The sequence below is a fragment of the Oryzias melastigma genome, linkage group LG10 (genome assembly GCF_002922805.2).
Source record: "Oryzias melastigma strain HK-1 linkage group LG10, ASM292280v2, whole genome shotgun sequence".
NCBI lineage: Eukaryota > Metazoa > Chordata > Actinopteri > Beloniformes > Adrianichthyidae > Oryzias > Oryzias melastigma.
The window spans coordinates 14,284,318-14,296,004 of record NC_050521.1 but is presented as its reverse complement, the minus strand read 5'-3'; the positions used below and the strand labels follow the sequence as shown (position 1 = coordinate 14,296,004).

The window sequence follows — 11,687 nt, the reverse complement described above, 5'->3', positions numbered from 1 at the left end:
GCTGCCTGCTGACCAGACTCTCAGGAAGAGTCCTACTGACTTTCTGGAGGCTTTTGATGACTCTACTGATGCATCCCAGGTAGGAACTCATGCTATGCTATGGACGTTTTATATTTTTATTTAGATTCTTGTATTACTATTTTTTATTTTATTTTTATTTATTCTTTGGGCCTTTACTATTTTCATTTGAAGGGGTATTAAAAAAATTGTTGTTGGAAACACTTTAACATTTCACTGCCGGTTGACGAGTCTCCAAGTGAAATTCCTTCCAACACAATTGATTCATTTAGAGTTTTGATACTCATTCTGTGTCAGGAAGATTTTTGTTTTCTGTTTTTTGGATTGCTCCCTAAGCAGTTTTCTCCTACTTTTGATCTATTTTAAATTCCTAAATATTTTTTTTGCAAGATGTGGTGGTGTTCATGCTAGTACGATGTGGGTTTCTTGTATTTTACTTTACTTACTTAATTAACTCGTTGAATCTGTTTTGGGGGGAGGGGGTAGCTGGAGCCTGCTACGGCCACTGTTGGGAAAAGACTTGGTACACCTTGGAGAAATCACAAGTCTGTCTGGCCAACAGTCACTCATACACAAACACACACAATCACAGCTATGGCCACTTTAGCTCAGATGGTTTTTTTTTTTTTTTTTTACTTTGGGAGTGAGTCAGAGAGGCTGGAGAAACCCCATGCATGCAGGAGGAGAACACAATGAGATGAGAACGCCCCACAGAACGGTCGCTGCTTAAATCAGGTTCTGTTTGCTGTCAGACGAGAGCGCTAACTATTGTGCTACTGTGCAGCGTTGGTTACTTGTATTTTTTAAATATGATTCTGAAAAAGATGAAGTTTTTCTGGTTCTTTTTGTTCTGTTTTTAACACAGCTTACCTTCAAACAACACATAACAATACCTGAAATATCTAAGAGTTTTTGGTATGATTTTCAATCTCTTCTTTATTGGTGGTATTAATTTTTCGTTGCAATATTCCCAAATAAAAAAGTTATTTGAACTGATGTGAATTTTTAAACAGCTGCATTTGTTATAAGACAAATAAGTCTCTACACAGTTTAACCAATGCAGTGTTGGTTAAGTTACTTTAAAAAAGTAATTGATTTCTTTACTTTAGTTACTGGAAGAAATTGCACTCCCTGCGCACCTGCAGTCGTCGAGTACTTTCGCCTCTCGACTATCAGGAAGTGGAAGGAGCGGGAGCTCGTGTTTCCGTGGGGCGGGTCGCTTCTGTTCACCTGTGTGTCTGGGAGTCCGACACAGGGATGAGAAGTATTCTCGCACTATCTCAGTTGCTCATTAGATTTTGAATTCAGGCGCAGTGATTACAACATTCAGGGCGTGTATGGAGTTTAATCCTCAACCCTGCAGTGGAACGCGTGCGCCGCGCGAATGCGCTGGTTGCTTTTTTTCTTTCTCTATTTTGTTTCATTTAATCGAGAGAAAATGTCAGAGCTTCAAAACTAAAGTAACGGAGTAACGAGGGTTCAGTAATTGTAATTAATTACCGAAATTTGAACTGTAATTTGTTACGTCCCTCCGTTACTGACAAAAGTAAATAAATTACAGTAATTCGTAATTATGTAATCCGTTACTCCCAACACTGAACCAGTGAAATGTAGATAACTGTATTACGTAAAGATAGATTAATACAGTTTTTGCTTAAGGTCTACTTTTTTTGTCATAAAAGTTTAAATACTGACGTTTGCTCTAGCTTTGTTTTTTTGTTGATTTGACAAATCTAAACTTCTTGGTGTTTAATGAATTTCAATGACTTGAATTTAACTTTAAACTTTTTTTATCTTTAGGCTTTGAATGTTTTGAAATGGGCTCAAAACTTTGACATTTTTCTGGTTGTTATCCTGCAAGTGTTCACAATGATTTTAAGCGTCATCCTTGTTATTACTCTAAATCTATTTCCCATCTTTGGAAGTGATTTGAATGTAAAACCTCCAATTTAGAGTTTCCAAATGTTCTTGTTTTCTCTCTTCTGTCAATAATTGAGTTATTAAGATTAGTCTCATGTCTGTGGTTAGTTGGTCTTGAATTTTAGTTGTTTAATTGGACTAGAATAAAAATGCCCGATAGTCTGTGTGATTTGCAGCTTTCCTAGTGTCTCTCTCCATGGTGCTGAAAATCACTGGTGCTGTTTTTTATGCAGGTTCTCATGTGGACTTTGCATCTTCCTAATTTTTTAAGTCGTACAGGACTTTTGGAGTTAAAATTGCTATTGTGAAGTCAACATAGTTATGCAACAGAATTTTTAATCATTTTTTCTCGGTTTTGTTTTGTTTCTTTTATTTATTGTTCCTTTACAAATATTGGTGATGAGGCTCGAGTGAAGTGAACCAGTAAGGAAGCAATGGCTTTTTTTTGTGTTGTTTTTTGTCCATTGAAGAGAGGTTACTTTTCCTCCTACAAAAGTCTAACTTTCATTTAATCAAGGATGAAGAAAATGTCACTTCTGCAACCCCAAAACAGATTAAATGGATCAATATTGCTTTGGTTTTTTTTACATGCATTGTATATGTTGTAGCAATCTTGCTAAAACCGTGTTGTTTATTATTTTTCATACATGCATGTGCGTGTCATTCTTTGATCATGTGGCCGTTCTGGACTCCTACTGGTTAGATGCATTTTGGTATCTGCCCTGTCTTTCTATTGGACTTTAGTTGGAAGAATTTGGTTAACATGACAGTAAAGCAATCGTAGACCGTGTTGTCACGTTTTGTCGCTTTTAGTACCTTTTTTTACATTTATTTATTTGATCATTTTTTTGTTTGTTTATTTATTTGGCTTTAAAATATTTGTTATGGTTGTGTTGTACTTTTTCACTCTTTAAGAAACGGCAAGAAAATAAAATGCACAAAGATTAAGAACTTCGACGCTTTTTTTCTGAAGCGCGCGTCAGTTCCTGCTACCCAAGTTATCGGAATGTTGCTGCAACGGCAGTTACAATCAGGCTTTAAAGGGTTAGGTCGCTATCGAGTATTATACAACTGTGTGATGTAATCAAACGTAAGCTTTTATTTGTCTTTTGGGGGTTTAACAAGGCTAAAACGACATTATCGCATCAAAGAAAACTTTTTTTTATTTACCCAGCATTCCACTCTCAGCAGAAATTCCTCAATTTCAACTGTGTTATATTTCTTTTATGCTCAAGGTGTCAGTAGAACACCAGCAAAAGAAAACTTGTGTTCTTCGGTGCTCATTTCTGGGACTGGCTGCGTTCTCTCTAACCAACCGCACACGAGACAAAAGCTTGAAATGCGCATTCAGCGATCGACGGACTATATGGATTTATAAATATTCTCAACATATATTTTTTTTCCTTAATTGTGTCTGGAGAGCATATCCGATGATGGATCATTCGCGGGTTTCTGGTCCATTTTCGATCTTTGTCCTTTTCTTTGTTCTGGCGCGCTGCGTAAATGGAGACCTGAGTTACACCGTTCTGGAAGAGCTGAAGCCCGGATATCTGATTGGAAATGTCGCCAAGGATCTTGGAATCGAAAAGGAACAAATTTCTGCTCGAAAACCCCGTGTGGACATGGAGGGCAATGAGAAACCGTATTGTGGGATAAACGAGAAAAACGGAGATTTGTTCGTTTCTGGTAGAATAGACCGGGAGGAGCATTGCGGGGAAAAGCCGACGTGCGTTCTGAAATTCGACGTGCTGTTAGAAAATCCTCTGGAACTGCACCGCTTATCCTTGCAGATCCAAGATATTAATGACAACGCCCCGATATTCCCCAAAGATGTTATAAGACTTGAAATTAGAGAATCAGCTGTGAAAGGAGCTCGGTATCGCATTAATGCCGCTCATGATGCTGATTTAGGCCAGAACGCAGTTCAAAGCTACATCCTGCAGGAAAACGTCAATTTTGTGTTTAATATCCAAACCACAAATGCTGGTAATAAATACGGAGAACTGGTTTTGAATAAAGAATTAGACCGAGAGGAGCAGCAGGAGCTGAAATTATTGCTGACGGCTGTAGATGGTGGTTCTCCTCAGAGATCAGGGACTGTAGTCATTCATGTGACAGTACTTGATGCTAATGATAACGCTCCTGTGTTTACTGAGTCTGTTTATACAGCGAGTTTACAGGAAAACTCTCCTCTAAACACTCCAGTTATCAGAGTGAGCGCATCAGATGCAGATGAAGGAATAAATGGAGAGATAACTTATGAATTTAGCCGATTGTCTGAAAAATCAAAGAAGCTTTTTTCACTTAATGAGAAAACTGGAGAGATTGTTGTGACAGGTGACATTGATTATGAGGAGGGTTCAAAATATGAACTGATGGTTGAAGCAAAAGACAGCTATGGTCTTTCATCTGAAAGTAAATTAATTATTCAAATTACAGATGTAAATGACAACGCTCCGATTATTATTGTCAAATCTCTTTCCAGCTCCATCCCAGAGAACGCCCCTCCTGGTACAGAGGTGGGCATCATTAACGTGCAGGACAGAGACTCTGAGAGGAACCGTCAAGTCCGCTGTTATGTTGAGTCAAATGCTCCTTTTAAGTTGGTTCCTTCCATCAAAAACTATTATTCTGTGGTGAGCACAGGACAGCTGGACCGTGAACTCGTGTCTGATTACAACATTAGCATCTTTGCCACTGACGAGGGCTCTCCACCTCTGTCCTCGTCTAAAAGTGTTCACTTATCTGTAGCTGACATCAACGACAACCCACCTGTGTTTGAGGAACAGTCGTACAGCGCATATGTGAGCGAAAACAACCAAGCTGGCTCCACTTTATGTCGGGTGAGCGCTCGAGACCCCGACTGGAGACAAAACGGTACAGTGATTTATTCTCTGTTAGCTGCTGAGGTGAACGGAGCCCCGGTGTCCTCCTATGTGTCTGTGAACGGAGACACGGGGCTGATCCACGCTGTCAGGTCGTTTGATTATGAACAGTTGAGGAGTTTTCAAGTGCAGGTGATGGCCAGAGACAACGGTTCTCCTCCGCTCAGCAGCAACGTGAGCGTGAGTGTGTTCATCTGGGATGTGAACGACAACTCTCCTCAGATTCTGTACCCCGCCCCGGAGGGCAGCTCCTTCATGACCGAGCTGGTCCCCAAAGCTGCACACGGAGGCTCTCTGGTGTCCAAAGTGATCGCGGTGGACGCCGACTCTGGACAGAACGCCTGGCTGTCCTATCATATAGTCAAATCCACTGATCCGGGACTTTTCACCATCGGTCTGCACAGTGGAGAGATCAGGACGCAGCGGGACATTTCCCAATCTGACAGCATGAAACAGAACCTGATTGTGGCAGTCAAAGATAACGGACAGCCCTCTCTGTCTGCCACCTGTGCCATGTATTTACTCATCTCCGATAACTTGGCTGAGGTGCCAGAACTCAAGGAGATTTCTTACGAGGAGAAGAACTCCAAACTGACTTCCTATCTGATCATCGCTCTGGTTTGTGTGTCCACCTTCTTCCTGACCTTCATCATCATCATCTTGGGTGTGAGGTTTTGTCGCAGGAGAAAGCCCCGACTCTTGTTTGATGGAGCAGTTGCCATCCCCAGCGGTTATCTGCCTCCTAATTACGCAGATGTTGACGGCACAGGAACTTTACGCAGCGCTTACAATTATGACGCCTACCTGACAACAGGATCTCGAACCAGTGACTTTAAGTTTGTGTCTTCTTACAATGACAACACGCTGCCTGCTGACCAGACTCTCAGGAAGAGTCCTACTGACTTTCTGGAGGCTTTTGATGACTCTAGTGATGCATCCCAGGTAGGATGTTTTAATAGATTTACACTTTTATTTACCTTTATTTTATTTTAGGTTTTTTTTGTTCATTTGAGGGGTATTAGAAAATATTCTGTTGTAAGCACTTTTACCTCTTGCTGCCTATTGATCAGACTCCAAGTGAATTTTTTTTTTTTTTGCTAAAATTGATTCATTTACAGTTTTGATAGTCCTTCTGAGTCTGGAAGATGTTTGCTGTCTAGTTTTTGATAGTTCCCTGAGAAACTTTTTCTTGGTTTTGGGCTTTTTAAGTTATTTAATATTTATTTTGGAAGGTGTTGTGGTGCTCATGCTTGTAGGGTGTTGGTTACTTGTATTTTATTTCATCTCCTTAACATTCACCTAAAAGTCGCACAGAGTATGCATATGTGTTTGGAGATGATGATAAATCGTTTTAATTGTGCTACTTTGTTTTTGTTTCATAAGGAAAATTGATTCAGTTTCTTTACATGAAAGTTTTTTTTTTTCATTTGTATTGCAACATCTTCAATTTCATATTTTTGGAATGAAGGATGTTTCAGCAATAACACATTTGTTTTTACACTACTGCATGTGTTTTCTCTTTTACTTGCAAATCCCAACATTAATTTGTTACGTGTTGTTTTAGGAAGGAGGCATCATATTTTTTTAAATCGCAGTGTTGAACTTTTTACACCAAAAATGACCAACACAAGGGTGGTATTTGTTGTGATTTAAGATATTTGATATGTTTTTAACTTTTAATATGCATAATTTTAAATAGATACATTTTTTTAATTATTCTAAACGTACTTGAGTATTTATGAGGATGTTTTTCCAGTGCATTTTAAAACATTTACACCTCTACCAAAAATCAATTTAGTTTGTCTTATTCTTTTTTTTTTAATTATTATTCAATTCCATATGTATTTATATATTTTAATTGCAATGTCAAAAATTGTCGCTAAACACTTTGGTTGTCTACATTTCTTTTTTTTTTTTTTTCTTCGTCTTGTTCTTTCTGGCAGAGCTGCAGTCTGTTGATTTACTGAAACAAGTATTTATTCTTTCAGATCTACGGGACAAACTCTTGAATTCAGATTCAGTTGAAAATTAACCATTAAATATTCACATACTGTTTCACATCAGTAGTTATCACTGGCAACATTATTGTTTATTCTCTGCTTCACCATTTTAACAGTTTCCCACAAATCTGCTCATTTTTAGTGTCAGTAACATGTTTAGGATTGTTTTCAAATGTCAATTTTCTATAACTTCTTAAATTTCATCACCCTTCAGACTAAAATTATCTCAATGAAGGATCAATTAAAACTCAAACTTCAATCTGCAGGTTTACAAGTGGTGGGCATATTTTTCATGAACTTAATATTGATCACATAAACAGATTTCCTTTTTTATTCATCCACCATCTGCTGTCATGTTATTTAACAACATTTTCCTGCAGAATTGAGATTTTTCACTTTAAAATAACAAATACTAATGTGTTGTTTTAAGAAATACAACATACATACATGTATTTGTGTTGACTATTTAATGCCCTTGTTGATGATTTCATGGATTTAGGGAGGGAGGACTTTTGCTATGTATTATTATAGATTATGATGCTGTTGAGAGAGATGCTTTTTGTTTCTACTTTGCTAATGTTTCCATTTCAAAGTGTTAGAAAAGAATCTTTAGTAGTTTTATCTTTATGTCTTTTTGTATTATTAATACTAAAATTGACCATAAATATCATACTTAAGTGCTATTTTCCTGTGGATGTTACCATCAGTGTGTGAATGTGAGAATGTGTGTGTGTATGAAACTGTCACTGTAAAGGACTTTGGGACTTTAATGAAGGCAGGAAGAGTTTTTTAAGGGATATGCCATTTATCATTTAACATGTTTATTTTTTTTTACATGCAGTACATGATTCTGGGCCTGTTTTTAAATCTACTGAACTAAGAAAACAGATTCATTATGCTTTTCTTCATGTCTGTTTAGGTTATATATATATTTGGTTTTACACTTTATATCATTGCTTACTTTATGCTGTAGGTTGTCATTTTCCTTTAGAACAGCCAGTGTTTGATAGAGATGTGTGTTGGGCTAGAAAAATAAATAAATTCCTTTTTTGGGTGATGCCGTTGTAGTATTCTTACAATCAGTTCCTTTCAGCAGTGACTTGTCATGAGGCAAATTCAAACTGAAAAACGTTTACTAATCTAAAACTTTGGTGTATTTCTTACCATTTATACATTTGTCTTACATACCCTACCTTGTTCTATTTCTGAATGTATTAATTTTCCAAAAAATGTCTTACAATTAATTTTTTAAGGAAAAGAGGACGTTTAAAGCTTCTGTCACTGTCCATGGTACTAAACTCAAGCATCTGGCACTGTAATTGTGGAGTGTTGTTTTGCTTAAAATGTGTTTTTAGACTCTTTTTATTTATTTATTCGCTGAATACTTTACTGGATTTTGACAACAAAATATAGCGTTCCATTGTGAAGTTTGAGTAATTTATTGAAATGCAAAAGGGAAGGTTTAATATTTTGAATCATGTGTGAAAGAATGCTGGTACTGGTTTCTCCCGGCAATTGATTTTTACAGTAAACTTATTTTCCCCATGTTTCCCTTGTAGTTTATTTAACTTTTGTCAATCATCTATACAGATATTTTGGAAACAAATGAAACATCTTATTCTCCATTATAATAGATGGGGGGTCTTGAGTATAAATAAAAGAAAAAAAAAAAAAAGAAATCCTCATATTGGAATTCCATGAATTGCTTACAATAGCAAAGACAACTACATGAATGTCTAAAAATACAAGTGAAAACTGTTCTGTTTTAAGAAAACTTGAAATTATTAAAAACAACCTCACAGAATTGATGCTGGAAAATTATTATACATTTATGCCACTATTTACAGGTGGTGAGGAAATATTAAAACATGAATAAACCCTTAACATTTTTTTCACTTACAATTAATGTTTATTACTGTCTAAGATTTCCTTTGGCATTGTCTATAAGTTGATTGATATTACACAAATCTAAAGTATTTTGTGAAAAAGTTTGCCATTCACCGAGTGATACAAAATTTGGGATTTTTTAAGATAATGGTTTGTTCTGAGGAATATTTGATTGTTGTGAAAGAAGTGTACATATTATATCTGCACTCACGGTGTCACTGTAGACCAGCTTAAAAATCAAGTTTGTTCAGACGGTTTGCACACCGCCCATCGCTGACACTGGGCTCGGTTCGCTTCGAATCAAGGTTGCAGCGACACTTTTTTTTTCCTTTTTGCGGAAAAAAATCTTCGTTCTATCTAAAAGGAAGGATCAATCAGTTTTACTTCTCCATCAGGAGTGTTTTATATGATGGAGTTATTTTCAGAGCGCGTTTCCCTGCAAGTTGGCCTTTTCTTTGTCTTTGTTCTCGTTCGCTGCGTAAATGGAGACCTGAGCTACATCGTACCAGAAGAGCAGAAGCCCGGATCTGTTTTTGGAAATCTCGCCAAGGATCTAGGACTCGAGCTGGAGAGACTGGCTGCGCGTCAACCTCGTGTTGAGGTGGAAAAACACGGAAAGCAGTATTGTGGGATTAACCAGAAAAACGGAGATTTGTTCGTTTCTGGCAGAATAGACCGGGAGGAGCATTGCGGGGAAAAGCCGACGTGCGTTCTCAAATTGGATCTGCTTCTAGAAAATCCTCTGGAGCTGCACCGCTTATCCTTGCAGATTCAAGACATAAATGACAACGCACCGGTGTTTCCGAAAGATATTATAAAGCTGGAAATCAGCGAATCAGCTGTGAAAGGAGCTCGGTATCGCATCAATGCTGCGCATGACGCAGATATAGGCGTGAACGCAGTTCAGAGCTACATCCTGCAGGAAAACGCTCATTTTGTGCTGAATGTTCAAACAACAAATGCTGGTAATAAATACGGAGAACTGGTTTTGAATAAAGAATTAGACCGAGAGGAGCAGCAGGAGCTGAAATTATTGCTGACGGCTGTAGATGGTGGTTCTCCTCAGAGATCAGGGACTGTAGTCATTCATGTGACAGTACTTGATGCTAATGATAACGCTCCTGTGTTTACTGAGTCTGTTTATACAGCGAGTTTACAGGAAAACTCTCCTGTAAACACTCCAGTTATCAGAGTGAGCGCATCAGATGCAGATGAGGGAATAAATGGAGAGATAACTTATGAATTCAGCCGATTGTCTGAAAAATCAAAGAAGCTTTTTTCACTTGATGAGAAAACTGGAGAGATTATTGTGACAGGTGACATTGATTATGAGGAGGGTTCAAAATATGAACTGATGGTTGTAGCTAAGGATGGATATGGTCTTTCATCTGAAGCAAAAGTGATTATTGACATTACTGATGTAAATGATAACGCTCCAGATATTATTGTCAAGTCTCTGTCCAGCTCCATCCCAGAGAACGCCCCTCCTGGTACAGAGGTGGGCATCATTAACGTGCAGGACAGAGACTCTGACAAGAACGGACAGGTCCGCTGCTCCATTCAAGGCAACGCTCCTTTTAAGTTGGTTCCTTCCATCAAAAACTATTATTCTGTGGTGAGCACAGGACAGCTGGACCGTGAACTAGTGTCTGATTACAACATTAGCATCTTTGCCACTGACGAGGGCTCTCCACCTCTGTCCTCGTCTAAAAGTGTTCACTTATCTGTAGCTGACATCAACGACAACCCACCTGTGTTTGAGGAACAGTCGTACAGCGCATATGTGAGCGAAAACAACCAAGCTGGCTCCACTTTATGTCGGGTGAGCGCTCGAGACCCCGACTGGAGACAAAACGGTACAGTGATTTATTCTCTGTTAGCTGCTGAGGTGAACGGAGCCCCGGTGTCCTCCTATGTGTCTGTGAACGGAGACACGGGGCTGATCCACGCTGTCAGGTCGTTTGATTATGAACAGTTGAGGAGTTTTCAAGTGCAGGTGATGGCCAGAGACAACGGTTCTCCTCCGCTCAGCAGCAACGTGAGCGTGAGTGTGTTGATCTGGGATGTGAACGACAACTCTCCTCAGATTCTGTACCCCGCCCCGGAGGGCAGCTCCTTCATGACCGAGCTGGTCCCCAAAGCTGCACACGGAGGCTCTCTGGTGTCCAAAGTGATCGCGGTGGACGCCGACTCTGGACAGAACGCCTGGCTGTCCTATCATATAGTCAAATCCACTGATCCGGGACTTTTCACCATCGGTCTGCACAGTGGAGAGATCAGGACGCAGCGGGACATTTCCCAATCTGACAGCATGAAACAGAACCTGATTGTGGCAGTCAAAGATAACGGACAGCCCTCTCTGTCTGCCACCTGTGCCATGTATTTACTCATCTCCGATAACTTGGCTGAGGTGCCAGAACTCAAGGAGATTTCTTACGAGGAGAAGAACTCCAAACTGACTTCCTATCTGATCATCGCTCTGGTGTGTGTGTCCACCTTCTTCCTGACCTTCATCATCATCATCTTGGGTGTGAGGTTTTGTCGCAGGAGAAAGCCCCGACTCTTGTTTGATGGAGCAGTTGCCATCCCCAGCGGTTATCTGCCTCCTAATTACGCAGATGTTGACGGCACAGGAACTTTACGCAGCGCTTACAATTATGACGCCTACCTGACAACAGGATCTCGAACCAGTGACTTTAAGTTTGTGTCTTCTTACAATGACAACACGCTGCCTGCTGACCAGACTCTCAGGAAGAGTCCTACTGACTTTCTGGAGGATTTTGGAGATTCTGCTGACTCGACAGAGGTAGGAGTACTGTGAAGTCAATAGACCCCTTTTCTCCGTCATTACACATTATTGGTCAAGTACAGTGAGGCTTCTCGTTTATATTGTTTAGTATGGCAAAGCTGACAGCTGAATGCTGTTTAAAGCAATCTTCTATGAATAATAATAGGTAACCTAACCAATCCTCACCAA

General features: G+C 39.2%; 1 protein-coding gene across 6 annotated transcripts in view; it reads left to right on the top strand.

Annotated features, from left to right (window-relative positions):
- Positions 1 to 11,687, top strand: part of LOC112153685 (protocadherin gamma-C5) — a 529,198-nt gene that overhangs the window by 92,901 nt on the left and 424,610 nt on the right. Inside the window, exon 1 of one of the 6 annotated variants that reach the window (XM_036213872.1) lies at positions 3,248 to 5,765. The exons of 3 other annotated variants lie outside the window; for them this stretch is intronic. In XM_036213872.1, the coding sequence (XP_036069765.1) occupies positions 3,369 to 5,765 (2,397 nt within the window). In that variant the 5' untranslated portion in view covers positions 3,248 to 3,368. Of the gene's footprint in view, positions 1 to 3,247; positions 5,766 to 9,034; positions 11,517 to 11,687 lie in introns of those variants that run through there. 2 more of the 6 variants (XM_036213883.1, XM_036213895.1) reach the window with 2 other exon arrangements.